Source organism: Melospiza georgiana, chromosome 2 (assembly GCF_028018845.1).
Source record: "Melospiza georgiana isolate bMelGeo1 chromosome 2, bMelGeo1.pri, whole genome shotgun sequence".
Classification (NCBI taxonomy): domain Eukaryota; kingdom Metazoa; phylum Chordata; class Aves; order Passeriformes; family Passerellidae; genus Melospiza; species Melospiza georgiana.
The window spans coordinates 8,887,732-8,907,041 of NC_080431.1; the positions used below are offsets into that span (position 1 = coordinate 8,887,732).

Below are 19,310 nucleotides of genomic sequence, written 5' to 3' on the forward strand. Positions count from 1 at the left end.
CAGAATTTTGCCTTTGGATGGTGTTTGGTGGGGTGTTTTCATACCTAAGGTGTTTTTTCTGTCCTTCTCTGCCTTATTGCAAGATAGTAAATGCCAAATTAAATTAGAACTGCTATAGGGTTGCGTTAACAGTATTGCTTTAGCTTTTCAATATACTCTTTTTATTTTATTTGATCATTTAATAATCAAAATTCACTTTGCATTCTATGAAAAATTTAGATGACAACCTAATATAATATTGTGGTCGTTTTTCAGTGATAGAGTAGAGGAAATTAAAAAGTGTCTTGTGTGACTCATAAAAATTATCAGGTCACTTCTAAAATAATTACTTCATAAAATTGCCCAAAGGAGAAGTTCTGCTGAACGTTTCTGCAGAAGCTTTTTAAATCAAAGAAATATTTCTTCAGTTTAGATTTGTCAAATGATTCACACAGTACTATATTTTTTCCCCTTTGTGCTTTGTCCCAACACTTGAGAAGAGAATTATGAATGTAAATGAATACAAATCAATAGGAACACTGTTTTATTATTTCTCTGGGAATTTCTGTACAATTTGAGAGCAACTTGCTACAAGTTGAGCAGATGATTAAAGTTAACCTTGATCTTTAGCCAGCTAGGTTGGCTTACATTCTATCAGCAAGGGAATTAAATTTACTCGGACACATTTTAATTGGCATTTATGCAACATGTACTCACAGATGCTGAATTCATTGAGAAATACTGAGTGCCATCTGTTTAACTCTATTTCCTCTCTATTAAAGCATAATAAAATAAGGCCAGGTCCTTCTGGCTTGCTAATATATTTATCTTTCAGAATACAATATTTTAATTACCATGTCAATAATGTGTTATTCTGTGCTAGATATTAATTTCTGTGTATAATTAAAAGTAACCCTATTTTCTGTGCTCTTTTTCATAGCTGTTTCCTCTGAAACTTTTATATCTGACATCAAATGTCTTTAAAAATAGTGGATGATTGTTTCAGTGCTTGCTGAGTGTAGGTGCTACTAATAGATTCACTAATAGATTCAATAATTATTTTCCATAATTTCCAATTATGGAAAAATTATTGAAGTAACCAAGTAATATCAAGTTCATTTCTGAAGAACTTGGCTGCCTTTAAAAACATGACTGATTGTTATTGACTGATCATGTTGCCTAAAGTAAACATGTATAAATTGTAAATGCATTTTATTTAGTGATAAGCAATGCATTCACACATTAGTGCTCCACATGTATTTGGAAATGTGAGAAACAAAATGTGTTCTGATTATGTGGACAGTGTAGGAATACAGATATATGTGTGTGTGTGTGGAAAAAATATTCATGTACTATTTTCCAACCTCATATGGTAAATGTAACAACAAAAATAAATACCTTATGATGTTTTTTATAAATGGACAAAGCTGTTTTCAATCCCTGGTACCTCATGTGGGGCTGGATGCTCTTATTGCATTCTAGGCTGGGGTGAATTTGGGCTCAACTGCTTCATTCTGACTCAGATGGTCCCTGGTGCAAAATCACAAAGCAGTGCTCAGTGTAGGTCGTGTAATTGCACCCCTCCACTCTTCAGTGAGGAAGTAATAAAAAAGGCAGCTCCCATTCTGTAAAAAATACATTGTTAGTTTTACTTAGGACTTTTCAGGGTTTTTTTTCTGTTGTGTTTTGCTTTTGATGAGCTTTTGGCTTGGTTTGGGTTTTTACCTGAACACTGTTCATGCACTTTTACCAAATTCAAGACCTTTTTCTCTGCTTTTGGCATTTAGAGGGAGAACTGACTGATCTCTCCCTAATTGAAAAAAACTTTTAAGCATATCTAAACTTATGGTTGCTCCAGAAACACTGTGACATGTTTAAGCACTCTTCTAACTTAGGTTTCAATATTTCTGTCTTATTTGTGCATTAATAGAACTCAAGAAACATGCGAATTTTTCATGAATTTTCATGAGGCATAGAAGGTTGCTGTTCTTCTAAATGAAAAATTGTAGTTGTTTCTAAATTAGTTATCTTTCTTTTGCATTCTTACAGTATAAGCTGCTTAATGCAGTAAGAGTTTTCCAAACTTAGATCATACTTCTACTTGTGCACAGGCCACTCTTTTAAGCACTGTGGTTTCCTGAATCAGAAATGTTTGGGTTTTTTTTTAATGATGAAATGCTCATATTCGTTCTCTGTTGGATTTTCGTGTTCTCTACTTTACCTTAAATCAGCTTTTGAATTAATTTAAATCTGTGTTATAGGAAAATGTAAAACTCAAGGAGGGTAAGGAGATTAGGACATGGAGTACAGGAAGTTAATAAGATGAAAGAACTATGGGAACATCTAACCATGAAATCACATCCCCCTCTCCCTTTCTCTTTTGTTTTTTTCACTATATTGTCTCTCCACCTAAGGCTTTCTTTGCAGAATAAGCTGGCTGATATTTGAATATAATTTTTCAGATAATTATACAGTTAATTTGTGAAATTCTCCTGTTGTCCAAGATACTTGCCTTTCATAGTCTATTTGTGGTGCTGTCTTTATGTAAAACCTGTTACATGTTACAACAGTGCCTCAGCTTTCATCGTTTCTCTATGGTGGGCTATATTGAAATAATAGTAATTCCCTTGCATACTATGCAATTAGCCTTGCTAGATGATATTGGATGCACAGATTCAGTTTCAAAGGAAAGGTTAAGACACCATAAGTATCTTTTTTCCTTTGAAGTGTGCTGTGGAGACTTCATCTGGGGATGAAAGGGTGCTGACTTCTAGGCCAGTTGGGGCTTAAAGGAAGAATGCTCATCTCAAATATGGGCAAATGAGATTGTTTCCATCTCTCTGCAAACAGTGCCCTATAAAACAATGATGCTTCAAAGAGATGAAGAGTTAATCAGATAGATGTTGATGGATACAGCAGGTTTACTGTCCAATCAGAGTGTAGGAAAAGAAAAACACCCAACAATCCCTTCTGGAAAAAAAATAATCGTATAAAATATACATGTGTGTAATAGGATTTTCTTGATATTTATTTCTTGTTACCAGCAGTGCAAAGCTAAGACTATTCCCACTTGAGAAGTATCTTTTTAATTATCCATCTGTTTTTCCCTTACCTTTCATTATTCTGTCTGAATTGGTGGCTCTGTGTGCTTCAAATGGTATGTAGATTAATTTCGGTTCTGGAAGTCTTAAATTATTTATGCTGTTTGGGAATAATGTGCATTCCCATTGTTTACAGCTCTGGTGTTTCTGATTATGTAGCATCAGTCTTGTTTTGCTGAGAGTGTCCTCTGTTGATTAACTCTCTAGATAGTTTGATAATGGCCCATATCCAAATGATGTATATACAAATCCCAATTGTTTCCATGAACCTTGGCAGAGTTTAGTGAGGTTTTTGTTACTGGGTGTTTTTAAATGAATATGTATAGAGCTACCCCTTTCCTCTCAAAATTGTTTCCCTCTCAGAGATCAGATAGTTTTGTCTGTCATAGAGTTTTACATGTTAGAATAGCAAAGGCTACCCAGGCATGATGTGTACAGGTACAGTGATGAGAGAAGTTTGACACAATAATGGGAATAAATCCTAATGGCACTTCTTACTTATGATAGCCAGTGTAACTTCTATAAACTCTTTACAACTCCCTTTATTTCCCATGCTTACTGTTACACTCTTAAGTGTTCCCATTTTTGACCAGGTCCATCAATTCATTTGATTTGTGGTTATATAATACTATTTCTGTGGCTTTAGTAAGGACACAGCAGATATTCTTCTTCCTCCCCCAAAAAATCCAAAATACACAAATAGGTTTTATCAGGTAGCAGTAGTACACAAATAATTGTGAATTTGGTACTACATAATACTCTAAGTATTTCAGTTCTGAGACAAGTATCTCATTACTGTAAAGCCAACAAGAAATATAGCAAATACCAAGTACTTATATGGACCTTACAGTTTGTATAAACACTAGGAGTGTCTAAAATTTAAAAGCATTTTCTGCCTAAACTAACTGTATTGTCTCAGTCTGAAAGTTCAGGAAAGCTTTTGAGTAATGACTTGTGGAATCTACTGAAAGGTGCCAATGAATTGCATTCAAGCACACAAACAGCAGCAAAGCACTTTTTCCAGCAAAGACAGTATCTCTTTTTGCTTTAGATTCTCATATATAAATGAGCATGGTGACTTTGAAGGTTCTTATTTGCTGGTTTGTGTTTTCTTGTTTTCTGACAAGATAAGGCTTACATTGCCTGTTTAGTCCTCGTGTTTCTGGTGGTTTTGTAATCACTACCCAAAGTCTAAGCAATAGGTGCACTGTAATGTGAGCTTAAAACTAACATTTCTGAGATTGTTGGAGTGGATATTATTAAGGAATTTTTATGATATCAAGTGTTGTTAGTTCTACTGTGTGTTCTCTCTGTGTGCAGAAAGGAGTTTCAAGGGAGTGCAACCCAAAAGAGGTGTATTTATAGAGAGAAACATTTTTCCTTAAATGTCTGCACTGTTTCAGGAAGACTCCAGGTGGGTCTGTTTGAACCTGGTGTTCATCTTCTGGTCTAGTTTCATCCATCACCCATGGGGGTTTTAATTTACTGGGAAATCCTTTAACAATAAAAATATGTTGTCACATTGTATACCAGAAAAACAAGTGTAAGGATTTTGGCAATCCAGATAATTTTTTGGGGGGTACTTCCCTGCTCCACTCCTCTCCCACTTAAATCAGTTGTTTCTTAGTGAACTATTAGAATATACCAGCAGTTTTATCTTGCAAGTTCAGTGACTTCTAAATATTCTGTTTGCCAAAATTAATAGCAATTAATTTACTTTTTTAAAACCATCCTGAAAAGGTATGACATTCATATTTTGGCATCCAGACCAGGTCTCATCATGTTTCCAAACTTACTTTTTGTGCCTAAACACAGAAAAGAACCAGGCCACTAAACTGATTTGAAAATTGATTCAGAGTTTATGGAGAAATGAAAGGATCCTGGTCTTACACAATACCACATTTGCTTTTTCTCTCTATAACAATTCTGAATGGAAATCTAAGAAATTGACATGGAGACGCTGCTCAGCACGGGTAGGAGTTGAATTAACAGAGTTGGTAGGTTGTTGTGGAGGGCACCATACACTCCACAGTTCAGGTTTGCAAGGGCAAGGGAAATTTAGTGTAGGTACTTCTGCTGAGGGTACCCATGCTCATATGGAATCAAGAAAAAGTGTGGTCTCTTGAGTTTTGTCCAGACTTAAGTTTCATCATTTGTAGGTAGAAACACCAAAAAGCAAGGGAAAAGAAGATAACTGTCAAATTACTCAAATTTCATGTTACTGCTGTAGTTTCCTGGGAAGGTTTTGAGGAGTTGCATTGTACTGCAGTTTCTCACAGGCTGTGACAGAAAGGGAAATGCAATCTTTATTTCTTTGCACAGACTTCCCCCATAAGTACTCACCACCGTGATACTTTTTGCCTTTCACAGCTGTTTCCATTGTGTTGGTTTGCTTTGCCTTGGATGCAGTTATAAGTCCCTTTTTCATACAGTCTAAGGTCACTTGCAGTGATCCATGTTCCTTTTGCTCTGGTGTAGAGTGCTGATGTACTGTCCTGCGTGCCACAGCCAGCCCCCTGTGCCTCAGAGCATCCCAAAGTTGGACACTGGGGGATGCCAGCACCTCTTTTGTAGCTGTTATTAAAGATGCTATCTTTAGCTGCAACACTGAAGTTATGCAACTTAATGTTCCCTGTGTATTAAAGTATTAATGAAAACACAGGGTAGGAGACAATGAATGGGACATGATATGAAAGGAAGCATTTAATCAAAATTAAAATCTTCAGTAATGAAATCTGCCTGGCTGTATGTGCGTTGGTGTTCACGCTGAGCATCGCCCTCTGTTTCCTTTTGTTAATTCTGATTCAGACTGCTGGCTGCTGCCTTACCACATGGGGGGATCCACAACTCCATGCACTCCTTCCTGCCAGCACAACAGCACACTCTGCTAACAGGCAATGTTTCTCTGATTTTTCCTCGGTAGCATTCACTGCACATTAAATACTAACATATTGATCAACTGGCACTTTGCCTTTGAATATCTCATAGGGACTGAAGCCAGCATGAGAGTCCAAATGCAGAAGTACTTTTCTGTATGATTTTACTGTCTTTTGCCATTTACTATAGCATATAAATCTCCAAGAGCTGCAGTTCAGAGTTCCAGCTTGGTGAATTTGGTGTGTCTGTTTGCTTTCAAAACCATTTTTCATTGTTTTAGCTATTAACTTTGCTACTTTTTGCAATGCTGTTCGTAGAATTTTATTATATTTGAAGTCTTCAGATGGTTTCCTAAATTATAAGATGTCACTGTAAATCATAAAGACATCTGTCTTGAGATTTTTCAAATTCAGAAAAATAAAATAATCGAGTGCGTGATATTTTGCTGTGCCTTTGTGTAGTGGGAAAGCAGAATGATTCATTTCTTAGAATAGGCCTGAAATAGAACAAATGTTTGCCTGTACCATTTGGGATCTAACTGAAAGCAGTTAATTGAATTAGATGAGGACTATATTTCTCTGTGACCTCTGTGTGAGGCTGTCTGCCATTTTCCCCTGAGGTGATTCCCTGCATTGTTTTCTAAAACCAGCAAAAGTAATTTGGAAAGTATATGACATTTGGCATAAATGTAATTTTGAAATGGTTTATCCATTTCTACCGTGGCGATCTCTTGTCAAGTTACATCTTGATTGTTTTAGGATGTGAAAAACAAGACAGCATTACCACAAGGATGATGCAGTCACACATTGGGGAATGCAGGGTATAATTGATGAACCATCTACTATCTAACTGAGGTATATCCTGCTGTATGGCAGTCTGGAGAGCTGAACAAAGACAGTGGAGCTCTGTGGTTTTAGGTTCTGCCAAGACAATAAAATTGTATACAATAAGAGAACAATAGAACAGAATAAAGTGTGTGTAATAGTTCAGAAACATTTCTCAGCTGTGTGGCCTTGCTGTAGTGTGTGGTGCCAGCAAATGCTGTTCTTTGCTCTGCTGTTATTTAGAATGAGCCACTCAGCCATATGAAGTGCCTGCATCTTGCCCCCTCTGACTGATGTTTCAGGCTTGACCTCATGCGTAATGGGGGAATATAATTTTCCGGAATATTAAAGAAGCCACTTGGCTGTTTGAGTGTGATAATGATACTGTATATTCTCTGATATTAAAATGTCATTTTTTTCAACCACTTTAAGGGCATAATGGGGATTTTTTTCATGGAAATAGGGTCCTTTCATAAAATGTTGATGGTAGTGGTACAGTTATAACACCCTAGAATTTGCATGCTAAGCAGAAGGACGGGGCTAAAATTGCTGTGTAGAGGCAGCACCTTTAGCAGAACACTAACATAGGGCATATGCAGATTTAGAACTACTGCAGAAAAATTCTTATCAAGGGCATGGAAATCTTTAGTTCTTTGCACATTTCTCCTCTTAAATTTTTTTTACTCCTCCAGAGCAAAAGGATGATTATAAGCAAACATACAAGTATGGTCAGCATTTAAGTCTTTCATGTACTACAGGAAAAGTGATGCCAGCTTCCTTGGCAAGACTCTGGAGCAGTTGCTTCTCCTTTTTTAACAGCACAGGTTACAACAAATGAGGTTCCTTCAGATTTGGCCTGCTGAGGGAGCTTCCCTCGTAGGAACTGTGGGAAGAAGTTTTTCACCACACAAGCCAGCATAGCCTGCTATTTGAGAGAAATACCTTTAAAATCAATTGCAGTCTAGCTTCATTTGCCATTCCAGCTTTAACCTTTCATTGAAAACCAGCTAAATGGGCTGCTTCTGGCCTTTCTACCTGAATTCCTTTATTCTGAATTAGATGACAGAGACATTTCTGTGTTAGTTCTTGCATTCTTCCTTGAAAAAGAACTCTCTTCTGCTAGTGGAATAAATTTGGTGAGTAGTTAAGGAAAACACTGGAGTTCTGGTGAAGTGTCTTCTCACCTTTTCTTTTTTGGTCCCATATCTCTTCTTTGAGTTCAGTTCTCTCTTTATGATGTAATTTGGATGGCCCAGACATGCAGCCTCTTAATCTGGTTCTTTTTCTCCATTATAATTTGATCTGAACTTCAGAATCTGAACTAAACTTCAGAATCTTTGTTTGGAGTGTAGAGAGAAAAATCTTTCTGTACAGAATGCAGGCAAATCCCTGGATATAAACATGTACACCCTTTTTTGCCTTATGAAAACTGGTTTGTGATGTCTGAAAGACACTTCTTGGCTGAGCTGTATCTAAAATTCCTTGGTTTGTGTCTGTAAATTTGGAAATATGCTGTGTTAGTCACGCTGAAAATACTGTCTGTAATCCAGCGCAATTCAAATAACCCCAAAACAAAATGTAGAATCTACTACTACTGCTGCTGCTACTACTGCCAGAAAATACCGGCAAATATTTAATATTTATGATAAGTGAAAGGAAATAATCTCTGCAGTCTGTAGAAATTAATTTATTCTTCCAGGAGGTAAATTCTTAGTTACAGTTAGTAGATGCCTTGTCCTGGAGCATAATATGTGGAAGACATTGAGAGGGATTGCTCTTCCTACACAGTCAGTCAAATTAATAATTAGGGTTCCCTTCTCCTTATCTATTTTCAATTTTCAATCAACCTAAGGGATACTCTCTGAGCTGCGTGCCTGAGGCATCACAGATCCTTCAGGATTTAATTAGGTTTCCCAGTGCTGCCGCATGCTCTCTGAGGCCTGTCAGTTACCCTTTCTCACAGGAGTTAAAATTACTCTTTATATGACTTATCAGATTTGGTCATTTAATTGATTCTCAATTCATCATCTAATCCATTTACAATTTCCTTTCCACACATGGAGATACTGTTATAGGCTGACAGCTATGCTGCCCAGTAAGATTCCAGGCAGTACTTAAACCCCAAATCTTAAATGAGTGAAATAAATTCAGACATTCTGAGTGGTTTCCATTAATTTTTTGTAATGGTTTTCAGTAACTTTCAGCCAATGTTTTTTAAAGAAGTCTTTTTTATTTTCTTGAATCCTGCTTCTTAAGCATGCCTTTCTATTAACATTTGGGAGTTTCTTAATGACAGGAATGAATGACAATAAATATATTTATTTTAAAGTCTTTCTATGCAGTCATAATTGTATTGCCAAATGCCTAAATATTTAATTGCTTTTGCAGTGTAACATATTGCTTGATTCAAGCATATGACATGTATTTGCCATCAGCACCTTTTAAATATGTGATCCAGTTGGTGCAGCAGTCCTTGATTTCCTCCTACTGCGATGGATTAGAAGCAGGGTGGTCTTTTATTTGTTGAGTGTCTTAGGGAATGACACTTTTCCAGACATGGTAATTATTAACCTTCAATAGATACAAAGATCCTAATGTAATGATGCTGTATTGAATCATCAAATGGTTTAGTCTGGAAAAGATCTTTAAGCTCATTGAATCCAGCTGTTAACTCAGCATTAAGTTCACCACTGAACCATGTCCCAAGTGCCACATGTTCACATCTTTTCCATCCCCCCAGTTGTGGTGACTCCACCACTGCCCTCAGCAGCATCTTCCAATGTCTGAACACCATTTCAGTGAAGAGTCTTTTTCCTAATACCCAACCTAAACCTCCCCTGGTGCAATTTGGGGCCATTTCCTCTTGTCCTGTCCTGTCTTGTTACCTGGGAGCAGAACCCACCTCTCACCTGGCTGAAACCTCCTGTCAGGGAGCTGTAGAGTGAGATCAGCTCTCCCCTGAGCCTCCTTTTCTCCAGGCTAAACACCTCCAGCTCTCCCCTGATTTTCTCCAGGCTAAACACCTCCAGCTCCCTCAGCTGCTCCTCATCACACTTGTGCTCCAGGCCCTTCCCCAGCTCTGGAGACAATCCTGCGCCTCAGTCTCCTTGGAGTGAGGAGCCCAGGATTGGACATACGAATAAAATCATTGCCATGTGCAGGGGGACAGTCTCTCCCTTGGTCCTGCTGGTCACTCTGTTCCTTATTCAGGCCAGGTGCCATTGGCCTTCTTGGCCACCTGGGCACAACCTGGCTCATGTTCAGCTGCTGTCAGCCAGCACCCCCAGGTCCTCTTTGGATGGGCAGAGAAAAAACAATCAATCAATCAAAGCCATGATTTTTTGGAGAGAATCCGTTTAAAAACAACTTAAAGGTTACAGTAATAGAGACAGTACATTTTGTTACTGTTTTAGAGGTGTGGTCTGATTTCACTGCTGCTATTTTCTACATCTGTCACTTATATTTAGCTCTGTTGTCTTGGTTCTGTTTGTCAGAGCCAAAACAAAGCCATGTTTCTCTGCTGCTTTGACTGTCGGTGCTCTCTGCCGGTGTCATAAGCCAGGTGGTGCTAATAATGTTGTACTAAATTACACAGGCTGGTAACATGAACTTAATGCTGCTTTCTGACACCTTTAATCTGTTAATGCTCTTACAGCAGAATGTGGTGCAAGATTAAGTAAAATCTTTAGCAGATCTGCGTGTTTGATGAGAGGCAGTCTCCCATTGCTGGAAATTCTTCGCTACTCTGCTGGGTAGTAGGAATGCAAGTTTTCTGAACCTAAGCATTATGTATATACCATTCACTCTTTAATTAATTCTTTGAGTAATTCTTTTTCATTCATTCAAGTTAAGTGCTGTTCTTCAGCACTCTTACCTTTTCCAAATGTAAATTACTGTTAAAATTTCTATATGCCTCTTACAATGTCTACCAAAATTGAAAAATCATTGACAAAATGAGAACAAGCATAATAATAGAAGACAGTTCCTAAATTGTTTCAATGTCTAAAAGAAAGGCCTTTTGATATATTTTCTTGCATTCATGAACCCTTCAGTTGTGATATCATGGAGGAAGTATTTATGAACCAGCTGTTTAAACTAAATTAGTTCATCTCAGTGGTAATAAAGTAGAAAAAACACACTTGTTTTACTGAGGGGTTTTAATGGTTGTTTTCTTTCACTAAAGGAGATCTTGAAATAGAAATGTGTATAATATTGTGATCTCAATTACATAGACTCAGGTAAAGGTCTAAATAACTCATACAAATACATGTGACTGCTAAGCAAAAAACCATTTGGTTTTAAAATGCTTTTGTTTTTTCAGACTTTAGGGTGGTAGATGGGCAGATTTTAGAGCAGAGTATGACAGCACTGTGTGAATAGATGGTGTTGAATGTGTGGTCATAAATGTATAGGCAAGGATTAAAGGTAGATCTGTGCTGTGCTGGTGTCAAGTGGTGCTCATTGCTTTAGAATCAGCATCTTTACAGTGAGCAGCCTCCTCTGGAAACTGTTTGCTGTGAATTCTCACACAGAGGGGCTGTGCTCGGAGCAGTGGCCGCGTGTCCAGTGCTCATTTGGGTTTTGAGCCTCAGAGAAGGCTGAGAGAATATCAGAGATGTGATATGAACTGATTGGCATCTGCCTGCCTGCAGTAGGCTCTCGGTCTGACTGAGCAGGGGTAGCAAGAGGTCAGAGTGCTGGAGGTAGGAAACATCAGAGAAGTGAAAATTATGGAAGTGAGCAGCCCTGGGCATGCTGGCTGTGCCTTCCAGCCTCTTGGAGCCTTGTGGAAGTGTGGACATCTTTTGAAGCATTCCATACAGCACTGCTGGACTGGGTCACTGCATGGAATTATTGCCTGCAATACATGAATGGTCTTGTTGGATGATCACAAGAGTAATTTCTGACTATTTATAGCTCTACTCCTTCTGTTCCGTTTTAATGACTATTTATTTTAGTTAACACCAATGTTGACCTGGTTTTAACACCTCCAGAAAGGAAAAGAAAGCATTTTTTCAGGGAATAAGTTTTTAACATTTTATGGCTGCATGGAGACTTTTAGGGAGGTCTCTTCAGAAATATTACTTCTCATTTGAAAATGATCAAGTTTTCTGGTCAAACCAGGTAACAGTTTAATGAGGTCTAAAATCTAATATGGTAACACATGGGTTGACATAAATTTGATAATGCATACCTTTGTTTGTTTCTTTTTTGCTTAATTAGGTGCTCTAACACTTTCCTGTTACTGGCATGCATGTATTAAAAATTTTATCCTGACATCTGTATAAATTTCATGCCAGCAAAGTCTTTAAACAAGGTACCATAATTCTGGCTGATGCTTAAGTTAGTTGTAATTAAAATTAAGCACCTGGTTTGAAGCACTGTTCCAACTGACAACCATCTTATATTTGAATGCCAAAAATGTCTGGTGTGTCTCAGAAAATTTGAATTACAAGTTCAGTAGGTAGTGGGGAAAAGGGATCATTGCTGAGCCTAAATTACAGGAAGAGTTCTGTTTTTGAATAACAACTCAATCCTGACTAAGCAATAATTAGTTTCTCTTTGATTACAGCTTCATGGGATTAGAAGATTTATATAACCTCCTGAATCCTATTTTTGTTTCCCTCATCTTACAGGCTTTCAAAGCAAGCTCTCATTTTTCTTGTTTTCTTCATCATACTTTATTAGTCAAATGAAGTATTAGGTGGAAACTTAGTTTGTAAATACTGCTCTTTTGTTGGAGAGGAAAAGGGAAACATAGAAATACTTTTTATCTATTTAAATTAATGAAAATAGTCGAATTGGTGTATATTAAGAAAAAATTTAAATCTATTTCAACTTGTAACAAAATTAGCCAAAATGCAGGGCAATGGGCCACTAAGGTTTGTATTTAGCTTGTTTGATGTCAGGAGGGTTTTGTTTGCTTGGGTTGGAAACTTTCTTATTAGCTGAGGTCCAGTTGTTCAAAGAAATGTGATGATCATTTCTTCTGTTTATTTCACTTTCTTTTTCCACCATTTTTGGGGCACATTCAAAGAAAGAATCAAATGATGTTCATGCTGAAAGAGTGGAGTTTGTTGGGATGTCTTCTGTTAAATAATTGTGCCATACTTTGGCTCACCAGTCTCTCTCTAAGAAGCAGACTTTTGTAAAATTGTGTGTTTTGTATGGGATGGTGCAAGAGAGTTAATGGGAAGCAAGTGATGCCTTTTTATAAGAATTAAAATGGATTAAAATTGCCTTGGTCTCATTCAGAAATTTGCAGTACAAGCATCAACATTTCCCGTTTCCTCTGTTCACTGGGTGACCGTGGCTGGTTGATCTTGGTTGATTGGAAATCCCAGATATATTCTGGTGCATTGCTTTGAACTGATCTGGCATCTGGAAGCATCTGGACTAGAACAGACCTGTAATCAAAATTTGCAGGAAATTTTCTGATTTCCAGATCTTAAATGATACCACCTGTTAAGGCATGATATCCACAATGTCTGATGGTAATTAGTGTGTTCCTTACAAATTCATTCTTTTCAAGTATTGACTAGAACTTTCTGGTTGGTTTATTTTATCTTGTGTTTTATATGTCCCTTGCAAGTCACAGTTATTTACAGATAAAATGCAACAGTAACCTTTCTGAATTACCCACAGTTTATATAGGCAAAAAAATCCTGCCTATCTTCCTCCCATTTCACCCTATAGTGTCTCCCTACTCTTTTTCATAGAAGGCAACAAAGAACTTAAGAAAAAAAAGCACTGAGTGCTGCATTTTACAGAGTACTGTTTTGGTGCCATCTCTGCTTATCAATAAAAATGTATGTTGCTTATCAGTAAAAATTTATCTTCAAGTGGTTACCAATTCCCTTCTTCCCTGAGAAAGATTCTCTGGGGAAAGTAAAACTCTTTAGTGGATTGAAGAGTACACCATACGAAGTAGGTGTGTGAGCAGTTGACTTTTAAGTGGAGCTACAAAAGTTGCTTTTGAACCTGAGTAGTTCAGCAAATTCACACAGCAAGATCATGGACTTGTCCCAGCTGTGCTGTGATGATGATTGCAATCATCCTTCATTGGATTTCAGAGAATGTCAGGGGAAATGCTAGAAAACCTTAACCAAGGTCTGGCAGAAATGGGGAGGAGAATGTTATATCTATGAAGATTCTTAAAAAAAAAGAAAAAAAATCAAATATCTTCTTAAAATGTAGTTTTTTAATTCTAGCTGCATATATGTAGAAAGTGGTGAAATTTCACCATCAAGTAACAAAAAGCATTCACTGTCATGGATTGCAAAGTATACTTCTAATATAAATTAAAAAGGAAATGTTTTCTCAATTTACAGTAAGCCTTGGCTATGAAAAACAGGAAAGAAAAAAATAGGTTTTTTTTCAGTAAGGGATGAAAATTTTAGATTTATAACTTCACGCAAGATTGCCAGGGCCTGAGGCAAACAAAACAGAGCATGTATCTGCTTTACAGCTGCAAAAATAATTACGATGACTATCTGTGGAGTAATCTCTAATGGATTATATTTTGTTAGTATTTCATTATGTGATGTTAGAGCCAAAATAATTCATAGAAAATGAGGAAAAAAATACTTGTTTTGAAGTATCTGTGGCCTGGACCTTTGATGTGCTCCTAGGCATTCTATTTAGAACTGGTTAATTTGTGAAAGATCTTGGTTTGCAGGCAAGGTACTTTGCTTGTCAAGCTATTATAAGACTAAGGAGTGTAGAAATTACAGAAGTAATTTGGTTTTATTATGTAAGTACTGGACTTCTTTGTTTCTTCAAAGGTGCTAAAGCCATCTGAGGTGCTATCTAATAGTCCTTTCTCTTAGGTTATGAGGTCTTTCAGACTTGAAAAGCACTTATGCTTTATTAAGATCACTTGATTTAATTTTTTTAAACTTCAGGCTGCTTCTTTTTATATGTCTCTTAAATTTATCCAAGTGATACAATCTTCAGCAGTAATAAGAAGCTTCTTACTCATGGTCAAAGCACCTCTTTTTGTGTTGCAATAGAACTGTGGCATAGCAAATAAACTCCTCTGCACTTTCATGTGGTGCTGACTCTGGGAACTGGATCTGTGGGAGGGAGGGGTTTGTAACTTAGGGCAATTTCTGTGTCTTCTTTAATGTTCTTTAATTTGAAGAAGTGGGAAGAAAACCAAAAAAAGTAATAATATGATCAGTGGCTCCAAGCCAGATTATGTCTCTAAAGTATTCAGTAGAAAAAATTCTTGGACTTCAATAGCTGCAGTGTCCAGCTATCCATTTGCACTGCATGATTTATAGTGATCCATGTGGCTGGATGGCTTGAGGGTTTCTTGGGAACACAAGAAATTGTCTTTGGCTGTTAACACCAAATTCAGTATAAGTGGAACAAGAATATGTTACATTTTCAGTGTACATGAGTAATGTTTTAACACTTCCATGACCAAAAATTAATTTGAAGTGCAATTTTGGTGCATCAATATATAAGGGAATATGGTAAGGAAGATGTAAGAGAATGTGGGTTGAACCTAATAAAGTTTTGTTGAAAGCAGAAGGGAGTGTAAAGGATTGGTCTTTTGACTTACCTTTCTGAATAACAGAAAATTACATCATTTCCCTTTTTAAAAACATGATGTTATACCTGTAAATATTTTCAATTTTTCCTAAGTTCATAGAAGGAAAATATCCATGAGTCTTGGCTTTTAGGAAGATAAATACTTTGATCTTAGGTGCAGCATGTTTTCTCAGGCTTTTGTACAGTAAGAAATAGGTACATTTTATTTGTTGTGTTGGTTTGTTCTTGTTTTTTGGTTTTTTTTAAATAAACTCTTTACACTAGGTCTGTTGAAGAGACCTAATTGTCCAAGAGAACATGGTCATTCAAAAGCATATTCTTGTTGTAGACTTGATGACCTCCAGGGGCTCCTTCTAATCTAAATTATTCTATAAGATCTTCTTTAAGTCCTATAATTCTGTTCTATTAGTTTGTATTGTTAATGTGATAGAGACATTTAATCCTTGACTATGCTCTTTCAGAGCATCACTGTGTCCTGTTTCCAGGGCATCCAGAAATTTCAGTAAATTCAGAAATATTAGAAACGTGAGTGCTTCAGTGTGGAAGGGGATTAGTAAATTCAAATGTTTGGTGAGATCTGTACTATATCTAAGTCTTTTTGACACACAAATATTCTTTGTTATTTTTGGAATTTATGTCATTTAGCTAGAAAAGTGGCAAAGTATTCTTTATTTATTGTTTTTCATTCCTGCCTGTACTTGTGTATCCGTGTGGAACTTTCCCAGTTGTATATTACGTTATAATAAAAGCAGGTGTGAGGAAGGTGGATATACCTCTGTCCCAAAGCAGGTGACCCACTTGCCCTCAGAGCACTTTAGAGCATGAAAGGCCTTACAGAGAGGGATGGCTCCGTGGTAGCCCTGTACATGCCAATTTGTAGGAACAGCCACATTCCTTCTCAGCTGACAATGAATCTCACTTCCCCTTGAAGCAGCACTAACAACCAAATCCCTGTTCACTAGTCAATGTCCATGTAGCTGGGGTCCATGGCTTGGAGGATATATATTTTGTGGGTTTTTTTGCTGCAGCTTCTTGGCATTATTTACTGTTGACACAAGATTGTTGCAGGTAGCAGGAGTGACATGCAGCTCTGTAAAAATCCTGAGAGTCCTTTGGGTGCAGTGTGCTTTTCCATTACCCTACCCTTTGTTCAGTGTGGATGGAGGAGCAGCAGTGGAGGGGACTAGAATGTTCTATTTGTTGTCATTTGAGTTATTTATTTTTAGATTAAACCTAATGCCACTTACTTGGCAAGGCTTAGAAATGCCATTATTCCTTTAAACCGTGTCCCTGTGTAGTGGTCTGGTGAGCACAGGATGATGTCTGTACTTTCCCAGAAAGAAAAATAATCACACAGCTATTGATAAAATCCATAGTGGATGACTGGAGGAAATTAGAGTTTCCTAGGCCTGGGCTTGGCCAAATGATGAAAAAGAACAAATTCTGATAATGAAGCTACAATAAAAATGTTACTTTGGGTGCAAAGGTGGTAATCGACAAAAGATGCAAAATCGACTTCTAAATAAAGGATGTGGTCCTGGTTTAGGCTAGGTGACAGCTACCAGAGATCAGGAAAGGTTTTTAATATTTTTTCTTTAAAAAGACACAAGCCAAATTGCAAAGATGAGTTTGGCTAAGGCTGGGCAAATGTTTAGTGATTTGTAACGTCATCAAAGAACTGGGAAGTTTATTTAATTCATTGATTTTTGCCCTAAATTCAGGGATGGGTACAATTTGTTGATTAACTGATCTGTTTGTTAATGTGAAATACAGTGACAACAGGCACCATTAAAGGCCAATACAAAACACTTTGCTCCACTGTTAGCATATTATTGAGTAATTTTTTGCTTCATTGCTTTTATTCTTTCAGTTCTACGGGATGACTTCAGACAAAACCCCTCAGATGTCATGGTAGCTGTGGGGGAACCTGCAGTGATGGAGTGCCAGCCCCCAAGAGGTCACCCAGAGCCAACTATATCATGGAAGAAAGATGGGACCCCTCTGGATGACAAAGATGAGAGAATTACAGTAAGTATAATTTTTTTTTTTATCCAGACAACACAAGAATCAACTAATCCAAATTAATTTCTTGTCTCTTGAGCCTGTGGGCATCTCTGGCTGTGCTGTCCTTTCCAGGATGTGTCCTCTCCTTGCTTCACAGGCAAGGGCTAGTTTGCATTTAGCTTGGAATGTAACCTCTCATCTCCTAGCACTTCATTGCAGGGTATGCATTTGTTTGTTAAAGAGGCCTATGCAAAACCTATATTCTTCTCTTCCTTAGAAGAATTAGAAGCTTGTGGAAATGAAATTCGTTGTACTCATCACTGTCCTATAATTTCCATACCTTTCATCCACCTACAAATTTTTGCAGTCTGTAATATCTGCCTTTGGTTGGAAAGAGAAACTACAAGTAGTCTCTTTTGTAATTCTGCTGAAAATAGCACATGCAGGAAAGTTGTGTGTTGTGTTAGAAAGGATTAAAAGGGTTTGGGGATATAGACACATTTCTTTAGAGAGATAATGGCTTATCCCACCATCTTACATAAATCTGTTTTTTTATTAGAGGTGTTGTCATATTCATTTGTATCTGTAACTTGCTGAATACAGTGCATGACTATTCCCGAGTATGGATAAAGCAGCTTCTCAAATCATAAAACTATCCTTTTGAAACAGTGAGCTGATGAGCCTAAATGTCTTGCAGAAATGGCAGTGAGAAATGGGGTTCAAAAATCATTTATTTGCTGCCAATGTGGTGATAGGAGAAATATCTTTGCACACGAGAGAAACTGTATCATCTGAAAGCACACACTGTCCTGTTGGTACTGGAAGGATTTCTAATGTAAAGCAGGATTAGAGGCACATACCTTTAACATGCCTCAATCACATCAAATTGAGGGAAATGTTTAATGGAAGTACTCTCAGACCCCAGCAACCTAAGTATAAAATTACCATTTTGGTTGGAGATTGAAATTGCCTGTTATTCCATTTATTTTTTACAAACACAAAGCCCAGGCATTCTGCAGTTGTGGCATATGCATACATTTAAATTTTTAAGTACCTTTCCCAACCCATACTGATTGCTGGCTATTAACTCTATTCCTCCAATCATACTTGCTAAGAACTTGCAATTTCCTTTTCAAATCTCCTTCCAACCGTGACAAGTCAGTTGACCTGAGATAAAGAGAAGATTCCAGTGCTACCTATGCTGTTCTTTTTTCCTCCAGGAAGAGCTTTCTAAACTTGCATTTTTTATTGCTGTAGTTTATTCTTGCAGGGGATTTTCAGGTGTTGCCTATTAAGTACATTTCTTTTGTTAGAGATGAAAACTGTTCCAGCTGCCAGAACAAAGACATACCCAGAACAAGGGTAGCTGTCACTGACTGGCAGTGTCACCTAAGCTTTTCTTAGGATGAAATAAAGCCCCTCAGTTTGGTTTTATTTTCTGGTGTTTGTATCAAATGCTCACCCACACACTATTCCTTCACCAATGTCATCTGGCAGAGTTATTGTTTGTTATCAAAGTCGCCTCCCAGAAACAAACAAATGAAAGTGAGTTTTGATGTAGGTGTAGATTCACACTTGTTTCAGGTGCCCAAATGAGGGTTTGTCTCCAGAGGTGTAAATTAACAGAGCTGCCACAGCCCAGTGTCATATGTGCCTGGCAGCACTATTGATACTGTGGGGGCTCCCTGACACAGGCCAGAGAGCCTGAAGCAGCATTGTAATGCAGATTTGCATCCTCTCACAGCTGTAGCAGGGTCTTGCCAAGTGGGTAAATATGCATTCAGATGTCCCTCTTTACAGCTTTGCAGTAACCATCTGTATGATCTTGCTAGTGGCTGGGAGGGGAGTGGGGATTGGGACCTGGAATGGACAACTTATTGAAGGGCAGATGGGAATGAAATGCTAATTGTGAAACCTGACTTAGAATAATTCCATTTCTGTTCATTTATCTCCTTAAAGGCATTTC

The 19,310-nt window shown here is 37.5% G+C and overlaps 1 protein-coding gene across 4 annotated transcripts in view; it reads left to right on the forward strand.

The window, feature by feature from the left end:
* ROBO1 (roundabout guidance receptor 1) overlaps positions 1 to 19,310 on the forward strand; it is a 680,447-nt gene that overhangs the window by 548,625 nt on the left and 112,512 nt on the right. For all 4 annotated transcript variants that reach the window (XM_058043544.1, XM_058043535.1, XM_058043553.1 and 1 more), the window contains one exon: positions 17,211 to 17,368. In XM_058043544.1, the coding sequence (XP_057899527.1) occupies positions 17,211 to 17,368 (158 nt within the window). The remainder of the gene's footprint in view (positions 1 to 17,210; positions 17,369 to 19,310) is intronic.